Source organism: Ictidomys tridecemlineatus, chromosome 15, assembly GCF_052094955.1.
Source record: "Ictidomys tridecemlineatus isolate mIctTri1 chromosome 15, mIctTri1.hap1, whole genome shotgun sequence".
Classification (NCBI taxonomy): Eukaryota; Metazoa; Chordata; class Mammalia; order Rodentia; family Sciuridae; genus Ictidomys; species Ictidomys tridecemlineatus.
This window is the reverse complement of record NC_135491.1, coordinates 49,128,005-49,148,512: the sequence shown is the minus strand read 5'-3', so window position 1 is coordinate 49,148,512 and position 20,508 is coordinate 49,128,005. Positions and strand designations below refer to the sequence as shown.

The 20,508-nt window shown below is 48.6% G+C and overlaps 1 protein-coding gene and 3 non-coding genes across 6 annotated transcripts in view; 2 read left to right on the top strand and 2 right to left on the bottom strand.

Moving 5' to 3' along the window:
* The window catches only part of Vac14 (VAC14 component of PIKFYVE complex), a 102,491-nt gene that overhangs the window by 77,923 nt on the left and 4,060 nt on the right, over window positions 1-20,508 (bottom strand). For all 3 annotated transcript variants that reach the window (XM_040278785.2, XM_078032646.1, XM_005318403.4), the window contains exons 2-9: window positions 10,224-10,374; window positions 9,751-9,918; window positions 8,881-8,943; window positions 8,256-8,363; window positions 7,628-7,737; window positions 7,274-7,380; window positions 5,935-6,069; window positions 5,268-5,420 (exon numbers count right to left, since the gene is read on the bottom strand). In XM_040278785.2, coding sequence (XP_040134719.2) covers window positions 5,268-5,420; window positions 5,935-6,069; window positions 7,274-7,380; window positions 7,628-7,737; window positions 8,256-8,363; window positions 8,881-8,943; window positions 9,751-9,918; window positions 10,224-10,374 — 995 coding nt within the window. The remainder of the gene's footprint in view (window positions 1-5,267; window positions 5,421-5,934; window positions 6,070-7,273; window positions 7,381-7,627; window positions 7,738-8,255; window positions 8,364-8,880; window positions 8,944-9,750; window positions 9,919-10,223; window positions 10,375-20,508) is intronic.
* Trnag-gcc (transfer RNA glycine (anticodon GCC)) lies at window positions 4,245-4,315 on the bottom strand. The gene has a single exon. It is a non-coding gene; the product is annotated as a tRNA-Gly (tRNA).
* Trnag-gcc (transfer RNA glycine (anticodon GCC)) lies at window positions 12,984-13,054 on the top strand. The gene has a single exon. It is a non-coding gene; the product is annotated as a tRNA-Gly (tRNA).
* Trnag-gcc (transfer RNA glycine (anticodon GCC)) lies at window positions 13,625-13,695 on the top strand. Its single transcript has one exon. It is a non-coding gene; the product is annotated as a tRNA-Gly (tRNA).

Genomic DNA, 20,508 nt, shown 5'->3' with positions numbered 1-20,508 from the left:
TGAAAGAAAGAAAAGAAAGAATTCTCTCTTGACCTCACCATCTCCCCTCAGCTCTCACTCCCTCCTCTGCCCCCTCTGGCAGGTCAATCCTCTGAAGGACTTTGGCCCTTGCTGTGCCCACTCCTCTCCCCCCACTCTTGTCACCCTCTTCTCCCATGGCTCCACTGAAGCCGGTCCAGTCACTAAAGCTCTACATGCCTGGCCCAATACCCTCGAATCCTCACCCTCCTCATCCGCCAGTGCTGACTGACAGCTGATTACTGCCTTCTCCAGGGAAATCTGTGCTTGGCTTCCTCCTGCCCCAGGGCCACATCCTCCCATCTACTCGGTTGGTTCCTCCTCAGCGCCCCATTCTCTAGGCTGGCATGGCCCTACTCGCCCTCCCCACACTCGCTCTTTGGGCATCCTCCTGGCTCTGCACGCCTCTATGCTGTGAATTCTGGTGAGCAGCCCAGCCCCTTCCCACGCACACCAGACTGCCTGCTCCAGAGCCTCCTTCACCTGTCTCACAGGCGTCACAAATGCAGCACATTCTTCTCCCACTAACCTGCTCCTTGCTCTTCCTCCCTCCTCAGTAAATGGCGACTCCATCCTCCAGTCATCCTGTCAACTTCTCCTGACTCTGCATGGGGAACCCTCTAGCAGAGGACCTTTCCCCTTTGAGAAGATTACTCCCTGCAAAGGACCATGGTGTCCTGTCTACACTGCTGCATGGCTTGTGCCTGGGCTTCCTGGTAAGTTACTTTACCATTTGTAAATGTAGTTCTGGCCCTGCGTTCCTTAGCTCAAAACCCACCATGACGTCATACGCTCCAAAGTAAAAGCCAGATTTTTTTCAGTGCCACAGAGACCTGCTTAACAGGTCCCCCGTTCCTCTCTGGTGTCACTGTGCCCTTTCTCTGCTCTGAACATGACTATCCATTCTGCTCTTCTGTGGTCCTGCCAGGTACACCCCACCCTCGGAACACCTGCCATCCATGGTCCACTCCCTGGCTCCTCCAGTTTTTGCTCAAATATCACATCCTTCCATGTCAAACCTGTTTAAAATTACACCCTCCATACTGCAGCCTTCCGCTCCATGCTTGGGGTTTCCTATGGTATTTACTGTCTTAAAAACTCTCAGAAAGAAAAGAATTGCCTACATCCATAGTTATTTCTTAAGGACAAATTCCTAAGGACAAATACTGAGGGCTCTTGATACACACTGTCAAATGTACTTACCAGGCTATCAATCTTGTTCACTGTGTGCCTTCCCCCAGTGGAAAAGCCAGCTCTGAGAGGGCAGGCCTGTCTGTCTGCTGGATCTCGCCCTGTCCAGTACCCTTACTGAAATCCACTGTGTGTTCCCCTCCTGCCCTAAAACTTTCCATGAGATTCCATGTCCCAGGACACAGGGCTCCTGTACCTGGTTTCTCTTCCAGGGAACCACTGAAGCCTATGTCAGGCTGGACGGGATTGGAAAATGGCTTAAACAAGCTGAAAGGCATTTGGCAGCATGTATCAAAAGCCTTAAAAATTTAAGAATTTCTCCTTAGAAAATAATTATGGATATTTGTAAGATTTTGCTACATAAATGCTCTTTTTAGCAAGGATTATAAGATTAAGATAAAATCAAAAGTGGCTAAATGATTTATAATAGAAGGTTAGTTAAATGAATTATGGCATCTAGCTTAAGGAATGATTTAAGTATTTTAAGTTAACAGGAAAGCAAACTTATTCGAGTAAACAAGGAAATTATATATTGCATCCTAAAGACAAAAAAATATTTGCATTATCTATTCCAGAGACCAATTTTATTAAGATGCCTAGTTATACAGTGTTGGCTAAAAAGGAGATAGTCAATACATGTTGCTGTGACTTCCACAAATGTAGTAGAAATAACCCTAATGTCCATCAACTGATGAACAGATAACAAAATGTGATCTATCCATACGATGGATTATATTATTCAGCCATAAAAAAGAACAAATTGTTGAAATAATTTACATCATGAATTAACCTTGAAAATGTTATGTTCAGTGAAGGAAGCCAAATATAAAAGGGTACCTTTTGCTTGATTCTATTATGAAATGTTCAGAAGGTAAATCCATAGGAATAGAAAACAGAATAGAGTTGTCAGGAACTGGGAGAGGGGAATGAGGAATGTCAACAAAGAATTTCTTTTTGGGATGACAGAAATGGTTTGAAATTGGATATCACTGATGACTGTACAAACTTGAGAATATACTAAAGTCACTAAGTCTTACACTGTAAAAAAAAGTGCAATGTAAAAAGCCACAAACAATATGCAAATGCATTTTAAAAAACTGAAAATAAATATCCCCCAAATTGGCAGTGATTATTTCTGTGTGAGGGTACAGTGAGTTCTCTGTTCTTCCCCAAATCTCTGCAGGGAACTCGTATTTCTGTTATAATCAGAATTTTTAAAATGGGGATGGGGGGGGGTAGAAGCTAAGGAGAAAGAAAAGGTTTGTTTTGAAAACCCTCTGAAGCTGGGCCTGGTCACCCCAAGCAACACTGACACTCCCTCCCCTGAGCCCTTGGTCCTTGGTGACTGTGCCCAGTGTCACAATTACTTGTCTGTATCTGTCCCCAAGTTCCTTGCAGGCAGGTCTGGGGTCTGATCCACCTGTGCTTGCAGTTTCCATAAAAGGTACTGAAAACCCAGTCCAGTCTCGGCTTTGCAAATAGATAGATTTCATTATATGTGCACCATGAAGGTCACAGCCTCCACTGGAAATCCTATTTACAGCCCTGTTCCTCACTTGCCATATGAACTTCTATCCCTGACCCTCTATGGACTTCATTCAGAACCCACCATGAGCCCATTATTAGCTGGGTGATGCTGCTGATAAGAAATAAGAGAGTAAAAGCCCAGCCGAGTACCTTACTATACTAACACAGACGGTCTCTGGCTTACCAGGGTTCCACTTAATGGTGTTTCAACTTTATGATGGTGTGAAAGCATACCCACACACTGCCATTCTGTTTTCCACCTTCAGTAAAGTATTCGATAAATTACACGAGCCATTCAACACATTGTTATAAAATAGGCTTTGTGTGAGATGATTCTGCTGAACTGTAGGCTGATGTAAGTGTTCTAAGCATGTTTAAAATAGGCTAGGCTGGGATGTCTGGGAAGTGAGAAGTATTAAATATAGTTTTGACTTATGATATTTTCAACTCACGATGGGTTTATTGGGACACAACCCTATCACAAGCTGAGGAGCAACAATGCTGAAGCATATGATCCTGTCTGCCACATGCCATACACGCAAAAATTTTGTTTGAAACTCACAACCACATTATGGAAAAGTATTATCATTAACACCCTAATTAACAAATAAGGAACCTAAGCCTTAGAAAGGCTAAGCAGCTGCTCAAGGGGAAGAGGTATGTAGTGATCAGATCCAGGACTCACAGGCAGGTTATTTGAACTCCAGAATATTTGCTGAGACATCTGAGACAATGAGGGAATGTTGGGGGTCAGAAGAATGACAGGCTGAATATAGAAAGTGCTACAAGAACTCAGACGTAGGGAAAGGACTCTGGGCTGGGCCTGTGCCCTACCACCAGTGGCAGGGCCAGGTGAGAGCTGTAGCATGGGGCACAAAGGAGAGGTTGTCCTGTGGTTAGGGAAGGAGGAAGAGACTGGAGGTTATAAAAAGCATACTTTATAGTAGTTCCCAGGAATGGCAATGGCAAATTTGACAGCTTCTCATTCACCCTTACCCCTGCTCAGCTCATAACTAGTCACCTGTGTGTGTGTGTGTGGGGGGTGGGGGGCTTGTCTGAAGAGCATTTGCTGTGGCTGCATCAGCACAGACTGAGCTCGGAAAACAAACACTAAAAGAGGAAAACCAGGCAGGAGGATCCTGTTGCAGCCAGGTGGAGAAGGGCCCAAAGAGTGAGAACAAAAAAGGGAAAACTAAGTAGGGGAGGCTGGGATGAGCTTGCCCATCACTGTCTCTTGGCTTGCTGGGACTTTCTCCTGCTCATCTTGGTAAAAGATGGGTGACTAGTTATGAGCTGAGCAGGGCTAAGGGTGGATGAGAAGCTGTCAAATTTGCTGTTGCCATTCCTGGTAACTACTATAAAGTATACTTTTCATCTGCTGAAATGCTGTTTAAGGGGAAGTAAAACCCAGAGCTAGAATGTATGGTGGTTTAGGGTAATGCTTTCCTGAGCAGGCAGCTGTTTGAAGAATGCTTAGAAAAACTACTTAAAAGGGTTAATAAAGAAGTTGCATTGGCCGGGAATCGAACCCGGGCCTCCTGCGTGGCAGGCGAGAATTCTACCACTGAACCACCAATGCTCCAGCTGCTTATTGCTCTGCTTCCAGCTGTTTTGCAGCTCTGGTTCACAACAGTGTGGCAGAGTTGTAACTTGACACTGGAGACAGGTCCAGCAAGGAATGTTGCTCAATTCTACCAGCCAAACCCCAGCAGCATGTGTGTCTCACACTCCGCTCAGATGTTCAAGACAAGTTCAGATGTTTAAGAGAAGCCCATGAAAGACAACGGGAGAAAATGCTTTAGTAGCTCTTTGGCTCCTGGGGCAGGTTCCAGGCCTTGTTACCTTAAAGATGTGAGTAGGGTGTGTAGCAACTTACTCTCTGCCTGATTCTGCAAGGGGAGAAATTACCCAAAAGTTGACTGTGACTGCTCAGTGAGGGCAGAGTCCAAGAGACATGAAGATGGCAGAGTGATAGATTACACTTAGAGTCAAACTCCAGACCCCAATCAGTATGAAAATGGTTTTATGTTATGGATAAACAAGAAAACAATGCCGGAAGAGTCTAACAAGAGTAATGTATTTTTTAAAGGCATTGACTTGGGCAGAATTCCCAAGCACTGAATAAACCAGTTCTCTTGACACTCCTTCCCAGAGAATGACTCATGTGGTAGAGGCAGCTGAACGGCTGGCTGTCGATGGCTAAGAATCAAATACACTGTGTAGCCTGGTACTCCTGCCATGCTCCAAAACATCAACTCGCTTTGGCTAAACCCAGAAAAAGATACAGTGCAAGATGCAATGGTCTTTGAGGCAGTAAGGGTGAAGAGCATGGGCTCCTACTCCAATTCCACCACTTACGAGCTGCCAGAGCCTGAGGAATGGAGATAGTAACGGTTCTATTTCACTGGGCTGTTATCAGAGTTAAATGAGTTAACAAATGTAAGCGAAGCCACAAGGCAAGACCCAGGACCTCTGCAGGTTGTCTCCAGAGCCCTCCATGGAAGGTAGGGGGTGGGGAGCAGTCCACTCACCACTGGATGTCCCCTCCTGCTTTGCCAGGGAGTCCTCAGGGTTGGGTTCTGTCTGCTTTTGTACTGCTGACTTTGGCTCATCTGGCTCATCGTCCTCGGGAGTGACCAGCTTCATCAGGCTCTGGTTGCACACATTGGCCACCTCCTTAATGCCTGTGTCCACTGATGTAAGGAGCAGCCACACGCAGGAGTCCTCCTTCAACCCGAGGCCACTAGTCTTCCTATTCAGGGGCTCAGTGCTCCCCAGAGACTGTGTCAGGACTGTGTCAGAGAGCAGACCAGCAGTGTGACCTAAGTTCCTGTTCTCCTTGCTACACCAGGGCCTTGTGAGATGCTCATATTTTTTTCTCATACCATCCCACCCTGGTGGCTCTCCCACTAACAGGATTACCCCCACCTGCAGTGCAGCAATGTGAGCCTCGTGCTCAGGAGAGCTGGTCTAGATCTCTAAGTGACCAGGAGAGGACTGGAAATAGCCATCACTAACTCTGTGTGCCTGGCTTTCCTAATTCACATGCAGCTCTATCTCTTGCTCCCTAGAAGCTAGGGACTATCTGGAGATGTGATGAATCCTAAGGGATCTATCTTCTTCCCAACTCGAGGGACCCTGCACTTCACAGTCTCCTTTGGGGCTATCAGCATTTCTTCTCTCCAGGGTGAAGGATACTTTTTTTGCGGTCATCGTAGGCCAGGCAGGGCAAGACAGCAGTCAGGATCCCAGAGGAGTAGGGCAGCATTACCCGGCCGGCCAGCTGGATGAACTCCCGCATCCAGCACATGGCTGTTAGCTGGATGAGGTCATCTGAAAAGGGAATTGGTGGGTTCCAAAAGGGTCAGCACAAAGAGCTGGGTGGCTCCCTCCCACCCCAAGTGCAGGATGGGACAGGGGAATGCAGGGGCTTCACTGCCTCTGTTCTTTTTTTTTTTTTTTTAAGAGAGAGAGAGAGAGAGAGAGAGAGAGAGAGAGAGAGAGAGAAAGAGAGAGAATTTTTAATATTTATTTATTTATTTTTTAGTTCTCGGCAGACACAACATCTTTGTTTGTATGTGGTGCTGAGGATCGAACCCGGGCCGCACGCATGCCAGGCGAGCGCGTTACCGCTTGAGCCACATCCCCAGCCCCACTGCCTCTGTTCTTGCCAATACTCCCTTATGCATGTGCCCTACCTTCTAAAGGCCCAACTATGTAGAAGGTTGGGGGAGTGACAATCCTGAGCCTAGCCTGTCAAAGTAGCCAGGATTCTCTCCCCTTCCTTTCCTGCCTCTCTGTAATGCAACTTTGTATCTCCTCTCAGTAAGAAGTACAGTTCATCTATCTCCCTACCCTTGCATCTGGACTGGCCTTGCTACTCTGGCCAAGAGCATCTGATGGCAGTGGAGGTGTGACTGGTTCAAGTTAGGCCTCGAGACCTTGCCCACTTCTGCCCCTCCTGGAACCCTACTGAGACCATGTGAACACACCTGGCCTAGCCTGCTGGACGAGACAACCTGACCAAATGCCCCCACTGTCCCAGCTGATAGCTAGCTAAACCCCTGAGATGAGTGAGGCCATCCCAGACCATCCAGCTCCAGCCAACCTTGAGCGACTCTAGGTGCACCATCAGGCCTGGCGAAGGGGAGAAAAAACATCCAGCTGACTTGATGACCCATAATCAGCAACTTTTTTTTTTTTTTTAAACCAATTAAGGTTTGATGCCCAACTGAATCTAATGGATTCACAATCCTGACTCTGAGCATTCCAGTTCTTCCTGAGGAGGCCAAGCCTGAGAGCAAGAAGGTCTCCAAATCTTACATGCCAGCCCAGACCAAATGACATGACTTCTAGATCAATAAGAAACCTGGATCTCTCCCTTATAAAGACCTACCACTTCAATGCTCCTGGGATCCAGTGTCACACTGGTTACCTGTCTTAACAGGGCTCCTTCGTACCTGCTCACTGAAGCTGAGAAGTGAGAGAAGGGGCTTCTGAGGAGGTGGTGGTGACCGTAGGAACTTCTTGCACTCACCTGTGGTCTGGCAGTGGATCACCAGTATGTTGGCCATCTCAGCAAACTTAACACTGGAAGGATTTTTCTTAATTTCTTTCAAGAATTCTCCAAGGACCACCTCACACCTAACCGTGAGAAAAGGAGAAAGAAAACAGCATGTGTCAGCTGGGACTGGAAGAGCCTCCACCAGGGCCTGTTTCTGCTCTGGGTTCACTACCCTTGTTGGACAGACACTGTTTGGAGGTGAGGGAAGCACACACACAGGATGAAAAGGGCAAGTTTTGGGCTCTCCTGCTGCTGTCAGTAGGGTGTGGGGTCCATGGGCACCCTCAGGGGTCCAGCAGGCTGTTGCCTGCCCTGCCCTCCACTCACATTTTCCGAATCTCCTTGCCATTGTCACCCAGAATCTGGAAGAGTCCATCCAGGATCTCTGGCAGGTAATCAAGCAGGTTAATGTCTGGCACAGACTCCAGAACCAGGATCTGACCAAGGGAAGAAGGAGAAGGAAGAGTTGGCCCAGGATGAGCACCTCTTCTCCTCTTTGCCATGGCCCTGGGACATGAGCAGTAAGGGGATCCTGCAGAGGCGGCGAGTCAGGGCCCTGCTAGGTGTTCACAGGAGAGTGATCTTTTTGTTTAATGTGCAGGGGAATGGCAGTTGGACCCCAAGAAGATTCAGATGCCTGGGAAGAAGGCAATGAATGGGGAAGGACAGACGAGGCTGGACAAGGTGTGACAGCTGAAGGCAGCACTACTGGCTTCAGAAGTCTGGGTGTTTTCCAGGACAAGGAATGAACTATATCCCTTTGGGGGCACATAAGTTGGGTTTTGGGGTAAGCTGGATAAAGTATTATTGGATTATCAGGTGCCTGTGGCTATTAGAGGGATCATAAAGAGGCTTTTTGTAGCCAAAGGAACTGACAATTGTGTGACAAAGATCTGAAGTGACTCCACCAGAGGCTCTCTGTGGCTGGAGGAAGTGTGCCAGGGCCCAGCTTTACCCAGGAGATGATGAACTGCCGGGCGTACTGGTTGTTTGAGTAAATCCTCTCCCGTAGCAAAGGGATGAAGCCCACCAGGTCGAACTTGTTGCTCTCAGTCACAATGTCCTGTGGATCAAAGCATCATGAGCTGTTGAGAGCCACAGACAAGGCCTTACTGGCCCTGGGCTGGCTCTGGGGGTCAGGGAACCATGAAGGAAATGACAGAGCCTGAGCTAGGTAAGAGAGGTGCAAAGGACAGCAAAACAAGGACACTAACAGTAGGAATCAAGGTCAAGAGAACTAAATGAATGGCAAAACCCTGCTCCCTGTAGTATGGACTCAATACCAGCCCCCGTTGTCTGGGAAGGGTAGTGTGGAATGTGAACTTCTTTGTTCTGAGTGGGGGCAATAAAACAAGGGGACATTCAGGAGAAAGTCGCAGTTCCGTATTTAAATTGTGGGGGTGACAGGACTCTATACATATGTCCTAGAAGTGCACACTGACTGGTAAGCTTCACTGTATGTACATTTAAAAAATGTTTTAAGTTTAGGAAGAACACTCCCAGTGACAGAATTTCTAAGCTGTACAGACAGATACAAGGAATGGATTCCAAAACTAAAAGTGGAGACAAAGTACAGATACCTTCAAAAGGCGGTCTAGGAGCTCAGATCCACTTTTCACATTGGGGTCTGGGTCAGCAGCCAACTATGAGGCACAGAAATAGAAGAGAAACAGAGGCAATGGTCAGTCAGATGGAAGCCAAGGAGCCACTGCAAAGCCACAGCCAAGGCTGTGGTGCAGCTTATACGTGTGGGCACCTCTCTCTTCGAGTACATCTGAGAGAGGGGGAGGAGGAGGGGCGGCAAAACAGAACCTGGTTAAGGAACAGGTGCACCAGATCCCCTCTCCCGGGCCCTGCTGTGTCTGGCCCAGAAGGTTGCTTTTGGTTGGAAGGCTGTCCCAAGCCTTCCCCATCTTAAAATGCCAGGCCCCCCTTCACTCCTGGAGCTGGGAGTGGGGTGGCTGTGATCCTGGTACTGAGACGTGCCTGTGGCACCCATTCCGCAGGGCAGCAGGGCTGCAGTCACTCTGGGCTCTGGGGAGGGCTGAAGGAGGCCCCCAGGAGAGCAGTAGGACAGCTCTTTCTAGAGCACTCGTGAGTCAGATAATCATGGCCTCCTCGCAGGGGAAGTCTAGCCTGGATGGAGGGGTCCCCCTTTTCACCTTCTGCTAGGGTGGGAGGTGGGGGTGGTGTGCTTCTCAACCAGCTTTTCTCCTCCTGCATGTGCAACACTGATACTTTCGTAAAGTACAATAAAATTGAATTAACAGAAAAATGAAAAGGGCTGTAAACATAAGCCCATTAAAAAAATTGGAGGCCACTGAGTGTGTCCCTCGCAACATGCTCGTCTGCTCTGCTTGCACTTGGGAAGAGGGCCCCAAGTACCAAGGTCCCTGAAGGTAAGTAAGGCAGGTGATGGAGGACAGCCAGCCAGCCAGAGGAGTGGTTACCTTACTCAGCCCATCAAAGAGCACGTTGAAGTGGGGCAGCACAGCGCCCCGGGCCACCTTGACGATGTTGTAGAGGGCCTCGCAGGCATAGTAGCGCAGCCTGCTGTCTGCGTCATTAAAGCACGTCAGCACAGGCTCGATCAGCTCCTTCAGGTAGAGCCCTGAGTCCTGTGATGGGGCAGGAGGAAGAGAAGACAGTTCAGAAAGGGACAGGCTCCAGGTCCTGTGCCTGTGGTGCCAGCTGACATGCCTGCAGTCTGGAGATGCTTAGCCTCTGTGCAAGGGATGGGCTCAAAGACCCTTCCCAAGCCAGCCGCTCAGGAGTGGGGCCATGCCTGGGGACATGGCTGCAAGGTCACAAAGCCAGCCTTGCTGGTCTGAAGCACGAAGTGCCCCACTGGTCTCGGGAAGAAAGCTGTCTGCATCTCAGCGGGAAGGCCATCACCGGTGTATGTCCCTCAGGGAAGGCCTACCTTGCCCAGGGCGATGGAGCAGGCAGCCAGGCCAATGAGGCCCCCTTTCCGGCTGTGAGGGTGCTGGGACAGGGCAAACTCCTGAGACAGGGTCTGGATCACATGCTTGATTTGAACGGTGTTGTTCTGGGCCACGAACTCCCGCACCAGCCTGGAGAGAGAGGAGACGGGGCTGTGGGATTGGTGGGACCAGGCTACCTGCTGTGGTGGACTCTGGGCTGGGACGAGAAAGGGAGATGACCTGTTCAGAAAGAGGAATTGGGAGTCAGCTGTCAGGTCACATCCTCTCAGTTCTGCCGTGGGCTGTTTGCCTACTCTGTTTCCCTTTGAGTACAAAGGAATGAGGAACAGCAGCACTGTCTCACTTCCGGGAATCTGAGAGAACGCAAATCAACGTCTCCTTGGGACCAAAAATATAATGCACTATCAGTTGATCAACCATGTTGACTGAATACTTGTTCCACTTCATAGTCATACGTCCAAGAAGTCCCCTGCATCAGTGCCATTACACCAAAGACGGTGCTGGGGAATCAGGCCTCAGTCTAATGGGCAAGATCCAGGTACAAACAAGTAGTTGCGGCAAAGTGGTGTGCATACTACCAGAGAAGCAAGAACATGCGATGGGCTAACTCTCCTTGGGTGTCAAGGAGGGCTGACAGGGAGGTCCCATTTGAGTCCCATTTTAAAAACATTAACAGGGTATATTGAAGTTAAAGAGAGGAAGGCAGGCTTATTAGTTTTTCATTGCTATAACAAAATAACCAAGGCAGGCTACTTATGAAGAAAAATGCCAACAGTTCTGGAGGTTCAAAGGGATGGCATTTGCATCAACTTAGTTCCAGTGAAGGCCCTCTTTGGATGTGTCACCTCATGAATGGCAATAGTAGGAACACATCTGGGAGAAGTGATCACATCTTCACAGAGGAAGTCAGAGCTGGGCAGAGCCAGGCTCAGCCCTGAACTGCCCTCTGGTGAGAACGACCAAGGAGTGGTGGGAGAGCACCTTTAATCGCTTGGAGGGCTAGTGCCCCCATTGTCTTAAGGACTCCCACTAGGCCCCACCTCTAAAAGTGTCCACCTCTTACACTCCTCCTAATACATGGACTTTTCGGGGGATACACAACATCCAAACCTTAGCAGGGGCATGTCGAGCACAAGGGTGCCTGAACAAAGGCTGGGAGTGCTGAGAAGGTACAAGATGACAAAGGAGGATGAGGTGCCTGGGGGGATGGAAGGAGACAGGTAAGGAAAAGAGGACCCCTAGCAGCTTTCTTGCCAAGGCGTGTCAGGCTTGACCTAGGCTTTCATTAGCTACCACTGGCTGCAGTTTGGAGAAGATGGGCTGGAGTTGGTTTGCTAGTAGGAGACCTTTCAGAACAGTGCATCTCTCAGGATACACAGGGTCTGGAATGTGGTCAGGGCAGCAAGAGACAGAGCATAGGATTGTTTCTAGAATTAAACAGAAAAGCATTAGCCCCTGTAATACAGGGAAGGGGAGGAAGGACAGATGGTGCCTTTAAGGTGTGGAACTGGGTTGAGTTGCTGATGGGGAGGAGGAGCAGCAGGTAGGAGTGTGTGTCTGCAAGGGGAGCAGGGGATGCCTCTCAAGATATGTGGAGAAGAGCTGATGTCTCTGTCCTCAGAGTCCCAGGAACATGAAGGCCAAGCCTGTGTCCTTCAGAAGCTCACAGTACCTCTGCAGTGGGAAGCCTCACATGGGATAATCATGCATGAGACACCAGATGCTAACATGGAAGCCATGGCTCAAGAGGTCAGAACAATTGTCCTAGAAGTGGGATTTGAGCCCATCTTGAAGGAAGTGGAAACAGAAGGAACTGTGGGAGCAAAGGTGGTGAGGGGCAGGCAGCTAATCAACCTCAGTGGACAAAAGAGCAGAGGGACATACACTAGGACAGGCTGGCTGGGTGGGTCCAGCACATCCAATTAGCGAGAATGGATTTCACATCATGGTAAAGGGGAAGTTTCCTTTGGGTTTTGGGGAGAAGCCTTAGGAATCTGTCTTAAGAAGCCTGCAGAGGCTTGGGAGGTGTGTGTGGTGGGTGGGGGTAGTGTGAGGAGCAACTAGTAGAGGGCAGAGGGCAGCCAGACATTAGGAACTTTAAAAAGCAACTGCTCAGACTCCTTCTCTGGTTGCTTTGCATTACAGGCTCAGTGGGTACACTGCCTGCCTGTTGCATAAATGAGAATTTCTAGTTACCTTAAAGAATTTTGTCCAAAAGGTAGATCTATTTCTGTGGTTCCATCTCTAAACCAGGAACTTTCTAGAAATTAGAGCTGTTCAAACACATGTACGCTATCTTGTGGGACAGTGACCACTCCTGCAACAAGACTTTTCACAGACAGACTGGACAAGAGTTTAAAGATTTATCCAGCAAGTCATATGCAACACCTTGTGTGTGCCAGATCCTGGGCTGGTGGATGGTGGAGCAGAGGTGCTTCAGGAATGAGTTGCACACATAACCTGTGAGGTGTCTCCTGCTCTGATGTTTCTGGGGCTAAGGGTTATCTGTGAGCCAAGGAGAACCTTGAATGGAAGCTGAACACTAGAGTTCACAGGTCCCAACTTCTGAAGAAGCAGGGTAACTCCTTATGACTGGCAAGAATGGATCCACATAAACCTGTCTGATCACCCAAACTTGACAAACCAGCCCCATGAGGACCAGTGATTTGCTAGAGCTTCTGAGTGTTACAGACAGCCCAGTGAGGAGGCCTCTGCAGATGTCCCAGAGAACAGCTGGAGCATTGGTGGTTCAGTGGTAGAATTCTCGCCTGCCACGCGGGAGGCCCGGGTTCGATTCCCGGCCAATGCAGTGCAGTGTTTCTTTTTTGCTCTTCCTGGCCAGTTTCCTCACAGAGATGCTGTGAGAAGAGCCAGGCTCCTCAAGCATAGCAGGCCTGCAGCAGCCAAAAGGCGCCTGTGAATCTGGGCTCACAGTGAGCCCAGGCAGAGCCTCTGGGCTCTTCAGAGAAACTGCAGGAGCCATTTCCATGTATCCAGCTGGAGAGGGACACCCACAGTGCTGCCCTCAGCCTTGGCCAGTCACCAGCAGGAAGATGGTGTGAAACCTGAGAGCAGTAAAATGGCTCAACACAGGAGGGGAGGGAATGGGAAGAACCGACCATTAGAGGGGAGAACCACCCAGAATCTCAGCTTGCTTTTGCTTGAGCTCTAGCTTCCGTCTGGAGGCCTGACAACAGGTCAACTTCACGCCCACCCTGGTTCCTGCTCCCTCTTGCTTTGAAGCCTATGCTTTCTGTTCTTATAGCTGTGCTGATGTGGCAGCACCAGAGACTGGTCTCAGTCTGTGTGTGACTCAGCATATACTCAAGGAGGTTGAAGGGAGTTAAAGGGAGGTGCCTCACAGCTGTTGACAGCAGGAGCATTGGTGGTTCAGTGGTAGAATTCTCGCCTGCCACGCGGGAGGCCCGGGTTCGATTCCCGGCCAATGCAACAGCTGAATGCTTTTTAAATCCGGAGACACTGAACTTGAACTTTTATACTGACCAAAGAATTTGCAAATACAGTTGAAGAAAAGGGAATAACTTGTTTCTAGCTTGAGTTTTAAATGTCTTTGACAAAAAACAGTGTCCTAAATTCTACGACAATTCAGAACCTGTGTGTCCTTGCTCTTGAAGAATCCAGGACAGGGGGCTACATCACAGCAATGTTGTGAGCAGCTACGCCCCTGCACTCCTGTCCAGACAGCCCACCTGGGAAGCCAGGCCCTGTTTCTGCGTGGCACAAGTCACAGCAGCACCCAGAGTGGGAGTGAGGACACCCTCCAGGCACCAGCAAAGATCTAAGAGGAAGCCCAACCTCCCTGCAGCACAGGCATCCCTGGAACCAGTCAGTCCTCTCCTGTCTCCCCTTTACAAACATTCACAGAGCAACTGGGGCTACATATGAGATGCATTTCCTGCCCTTGAGGGGTTCTTGCTGGGGAAGAGAGGACCCAGAAGAATTCTCCAGAACTACGGTGCAAACCTGCTCAGCAGAGTGCAGGGAAGTGAGGCAGGCCAGAAGGAAAGTGGCTGGAATCTGCAGGAGAGAATGTAGTGTGGTCTCACGAGGGTCAGCACTGGGAGGGTTCTGAAGGATGAGTAGGTGTTTGTTCTGGGGCCATTCAGGATGAGGTTGAAGCAAGGCTGGGGGCAAGAGGGATAGGCATTTGGTTTGGTACAAGCGGAGGCCACAGGTAGAGGAGAAGTAAGTGGCAGGCACGGAGTAGTAGTTCCTTAAGCAGCACAGGACCCTGAATGCTTGACAAAGAACTAGCATGTCAACTCTGGTGGCAGTGAGAAGCCACAGAGAGTGGTGAGCAGGGGATGGATGTGAACTTCAGGAGTTCCTGCCATGGCAGGCAGTGGATCTGAATGGTGCTCAGGGTGCTCTGAAGACAACAATGGCCCAGAGTACTCAGATGTAGGAAGCAGAAGGAATGTGGTTTTGGTGTCATGGGGACATCTACAAGAGTGACAGGCCTCCAGAAGGCAGCAGATGGGAAGTGGGGATATTTGGGCTCAGCACCCTTTGTAAGCCCAGGAGCACCTTTCTCCCTGTGGGACACCAGCCTTGAGGCCTCCTCTGCCCAAACCTTATCAAGGTAATTCTGGCACCACAGGCCACTACAAAAATGGCAGCTCATTCAAGCCCCACAGCCACGGGCATCCCAAATCTCTAATGTTTGCATTCCTGCATTTAAGGTAGATTTTTTTTTTTCTTGTGGTACTGGGGATCGAACTCAGGGACACTTCCCACTGAGATACATCCTCAACACTTTTTAAACTTTTGAGACAGGGTCTTAATAGTTTGCAGAGGCTGGCCTTGAACTTGCAATCCTCCTACCTCAGCCTTCTGAGTTGCTAGGATAATAGGCGTACACGATCTAAGTCCAGCCAGCACAGAATATTTTTGATTTTCAGGAAAATAAGCATCATATAGATAAACAATGGTTCTTTCTACAGGGGGAACTATGAGAGATGTTCTTATCAGTATCACCATCCCAGAGAGCACCAGGCCTGCCTTGGGGTCATTCCCTGGGCACAAGCAGGAAGAATCTATCCCACGAATCAAGCCCACTCTTCTTAGCTGACTTAGGGGGCAATTAAAACAAGATGAGGTGAACTCTCCAGCCAGGCCCACCTTTATTTCCTATCTGCCCATCTTCTGGGACCAACTTCCATTCCCTTCCCTACTCCACTCAGCCTGCAAAGACCAGCCCAGGTGCAGCCCCCTGCTTTCCCTAACTCCCCCAAGAAGTGAGCACTTCTCTTCTGACCCTTCATTCTGTGCCCAGCAATGTGCTGGCAGATGTCACCTATTAAATTCCTCTATCTCCACAACACTTTGACGGAGTCCTTGAGAAATGTGCCACACTTATCTGTACCTGTTCTAGCCCTGTCCCTGTCTAATGCCATGTATACAGTGGGTGGGGAATGAGCAAATACCTGACAGTAGATTGACTCTGTGAAGGCCAACAGAGCTAATGGATGGCACAAGCTATAGGGCAAATGTGGGCAAAGTCCCACAATGTCACATTAGTGGCACTGGGATACCCTAATGGGTTAATCAGTATAGGATTTGGATAGGGCTGAGCCCCTAGTCTTATCATGCAAGTTAGCAGGAGCAAAGGGCACCTTCCTGGGACCCCCCAAAAGCACACTAAGAAGGGCCCAGCTCACCACAGCTATGGCCAGTGGCTGGGGAAAGACGCATATGCTGGGATGAGACCTGAAGAGCACTTGCCGAGGGCAGAAGTATGCGTGCCCTCCTGGCAGGGTGCGCCAAGACTGCCTTCTCACCTGGCTTCACAGCGGCCAGGCAGAGAGAAAAAAAGCACTGCAGGGGAAGCAGAGCAGTGAAGTTTAACACAGGCACCCCCAGCTCCAGGCCCAGGGACTCTTCAAAGACTCCATGTTGTCTTTTCTTTCATCTACTGCTTGGGCGCAGAGGTGGGAGATCTGAGGAGGAGCTCTTTTTGAAGTCTGCATCTGTCCCAGAAACTCAGGACTGGGAGACCCTGAGGTCCTTCACAGCACGGGGACAGTGACAGGATACACAAGGGTGGACCAGTTCCTAAGCACTCATTCTATGCTAAATATTTCAGGGGTTAGTTATTCCTCAGGACAGCTCCCTTCCAGAGCTATTTTCATGTTCCATATATGAAACAACCTCAGAGAAACCAAGTCCCTTTCCAAGTCACTAAGGGTCTGAACTCTTGACATCTACAAACCCTATGTCCTTTCAACTGTATCACCATTTCTCCCTGATACCTTCTGAAGCCACTGCAGCTGCAAACTGAACACACCCAATGACAATGGCAATTCCCTCGGGGGCACCAAAGCCCTCAGGGGATGTGTCACTCATTCCATATATGTCCCCTGCTGTTCAGTATTCAGAGCACTCCTCCACACACAGTGCGTATGGATGAGCTTACTTCAGATATTTTCAAATGGAGCTCCAGAGCTGGCCGTCTCCTGCAGAGGCAGAAAATGAGTAACCATGGCTGAACACTTACCATATGCCAGGCAATGTGTTGGATGCTTCATATGCACTTTCTAATTTAAATTTTAAACAAGTCATCCAGTTAGGTAGTATTAAACCCATTTCATAGCTGAGGGAAACTGAGGAACAGAGAAGCTAAGAAACCTATACAAGGTTATAGAACTTGTAGACGGTGGGTCTAAAAAAACCAATTATCCAAGCTGGGTGTGGTGGTACATGCCTGTAACCCCAGTGACTCAGGAAGGTGAGGCAGTAGGACTGCAAGTTCAAGGCCAGCCTGGGCAACTTAGAGAGAACCTGTCTAAAAATAAAAAAATAAAATAAAAAAGGACTAGGGATATAGCTCAGTGGTAGAGCACCCTGGGCTCAATCCCTAGTACCCCTCCACACACATACATACACAAATCAATTAACCAGCAACACCTCCGACCAGCAGCAAATAGAGGCTCTGAGCAACCACTAAACACCTCTAAGTTTTTCAGAGCCTAAGGTCTGAAATCTTACCTGCTATGCTACACTACCTCCCCTACAAATATCAGTGCTACCACCTGCTGGATGCCCACTAAGTGCCAAGCACCTTACATTAATGATTTCATGGAACTCTAATCTTATTTCATTTGGTGATGCCCACATGCCCCAAACTCTGTCCTAGGTGGCAGAGGTTTTAGCCATTGCCTCCGATTCTCCTTGTTCAGAGGAGATATTCTTACTCCTAAGCAGGATTATTAATCACAAGGACTTCACAGTTTTTAAAAAGAGATTAAACTAGACAATGCACATCAGGTGCTCTGCATTGCACATGCTCAAATAACTGTACTGGGGCCAAGTCAGAACGAGGCAGACAAACTGTGTGATCTATATAACCACCCAAGATTGTGTTCATTCAGCAAATGTTGATGAGCACCTGCTCTTCCTGTGGCTCCAAGGAGGATGAAAAAAAGTGAGGAGAGACAGACAGCTAAGGGGTACAGGGTTTCTTTGAGGGAATAGTAAACCTATCCTTAAACTGATTGTGATGATCGCACAACTTTGTGAATATACTAAAAACCACCGAATTGTACACTTTAGAAGATTTATGGTATATGAATTTATGGTATGTGGATTTATTTGTTTCTGAGATAAAGACCCGGAGTTGACATTATTCCTGTGTTAATAAACTTTCAGCATGGCCTTGGGGCTGCTTTCCCCCTTCCCCCGCTTTGGCAAGTCCAATTACGGGTCTTAGCCTCTACGTGACATATTTCAATGTGATTATATGACATCAGGCAGTGATTTCCCAAAGAGACTCTGGGGAAACATCTCCATTTGCTTTGCTAAGTGTTGCAGTAATTGGTTTCCACTGGCTCATGAGTCTCCAAATAGAGGAAGGGGAAGAGTGAACATGTGCCTCTGAGGAGGGACTGAGACTCTGCTGACCAAACCCAGGGAGCATCTACCGGATGCAACCAGCAGAGACACAGGAGCCAGAGGTGAAGCAGGGGGTCCACCTCTATCTCACTGATGAGAGCTAGGACCATGTAACGAGTGCTTTCCTCACCCTGTATCAGTGCCCACTGACTTTCTTACCTTCAGAAACTGAGACAGATTCACATACCATAAACCTCCTCTTTTGAAGAGTATAATTCAGTGGTTTTTAGTATATTCACAAAGTTGTGTAACCATCACCACAACCAATTTAAGGACTTTTTTTTTTTAAACCATTCCCTCAAGAAACCCTGAATCCCTTAGCTGTCTGTCACTCCTCATTTCCCCACCTCTCCCCCTCAGCTCTTGGCAACTACAATCTGCTTTCTGTCTCTATAGATCTGCTTCTTCTGGAATCTTGTATAAAAGGAATCATAGAACACGTAGCCTTTTGTGACTGACTGGCTTCTTTTAGTCCGATGTTTTCAAGGTACACTTTTTAAGATGAGAAAACTGAGGCCTAGAGCAGTTAAACCAGAGCTCACAGGGGCCAGCCATGAGTGAGGCCAAGGGAGGCATGGCAGGTTCTGGAGAACTAGCCAACATGGGGCAGGGGCTGGTTCCCACTAATCTGCTGTGTAGGAGTGTGGGTCCCACAGCCACAGCTCCCAATTGCTTAAGGGAAGCCAGGCTTCTAATTTCACTGTGAAATTTCTCAATTTAAAATAATGTCATCCAGGCCAAATCAAATAGTGTGTGGGCAGGACAGCCCCTGGCTGCCAGCCTTTGACCACTAGATTAAGAAATTTGCTCAGGGTTCCACTGCTGATAACTAGCAGAGCTGAGTGGACTTCTGACATAAACTCCAAAACTTGTCTTGAGTCAGAGTAACAGTGTCTTCCCTGTAGATCTGGCAGACTCCAAAAAGCCAGGTCAAATGGGACAGCTCAAACTTTGATCCCAGGGCTTCAGGAATACTGCCCCCAACCTCTAGCAGGCATAAAGGCATCATTCAGAATCTCTGATCCCCTAACTCTCCCTGGGGCTCCTCAAAGGGCATCAATCTCTGCAGACTCAAAGTTCAGACAAGATGGCATGTATTTAGGTGATATGGCTGGAGACATACTTCAAAGCTTAGAAATACCAGAAACTTGACCACACAGGGTGTCATTTCCAGCTAGAAGTGCAACAGGAGGGGGCCCTGTGTCCACAGTGCCTGGTGTGGCACCCTCAGAAGAGCAAGTACCCATGCTAATCAGATTGCCTGTTGGCCTTTCTCCCTCATGCCAGACTCTCCATGAGAGGACAACCCACGTCTTACCAACCTTTTCATAGAACTGATCAATGACTATGTCCCTTGAGAGTGAGAGGCCACAAAACCCAAAGCAGCCATTCTACAACCTTAACTGAAAATTGTATGGCCTTGTGTACAACAGGCTAATAACCTTTGCCATTAGATACTGGTCACAACATCACACTACCAAAGGTGAGCCGGATATCCATCCCTTTGCATTTTTATCCTCTGGGAGGCCTGTCATCATGATAAAACACAACCCCTCACTGGAACACTGTAAGCAGTACTGGCTCTGTCATCTGAGCAGATAGGCTCTGGAGAATCTAGAGTGGCAGTTAAAATTGCCATGAAGATAACCAAGCATGAAATTTCTTCTATGTCCTCCTTTTGGCTGGGAAAACCACTTATGGTAGTGGGGAAGCCTTTGAGACAAATGAACCTGGGTTTTCTATCCAGATATAGCTGTGAAACCTCAGGAAGGTGACGTAACCTGAAGGAGCCTCTATTTTCTAATCTGTTAATTGGGGCAAGACTTCCTAGCTTAAAGGACAGCCATGAGGAAGTGAGATGAGGGGTATCCAATGGCCATCAAAGGGAATCTTCTCTATCACCTGCCCCCCACAATGGGGCACACAGTGCTTCATACACATGGGCTCCTAGGTTTCACTGTCATCACTGTATGGACTGAATTGCTCCCTCAACTCCGAATTTTATGCTGAAGCTCTAACTTCCAATGTGACTGGATTTGGAGAGGGGGTTTATAAAGACATAAAGTGAGGTATAAAGGTGGGGCCTCTGATCTCAGATGATTAGTATCCTTATAAAATCATGAGCGCCAGCCCTCCTTCCCTGCCAAAAAATAAGTGGTCGTATGAGCACATGTGAGATGGCAGCCACCTACCAACCAAGAGAAGGGACCTCAGAATGAACACTACTTCAATCTTGGATTTCCCAGCTTCCAGAACTGTTACTGTTGAAGCCACCCAGTGTGAGGGATTTTGTTGTGGCAGCCTGGGCAGCCTAATACAAGCACATTTGTGCACTTCGGTGGGACTTTCTGA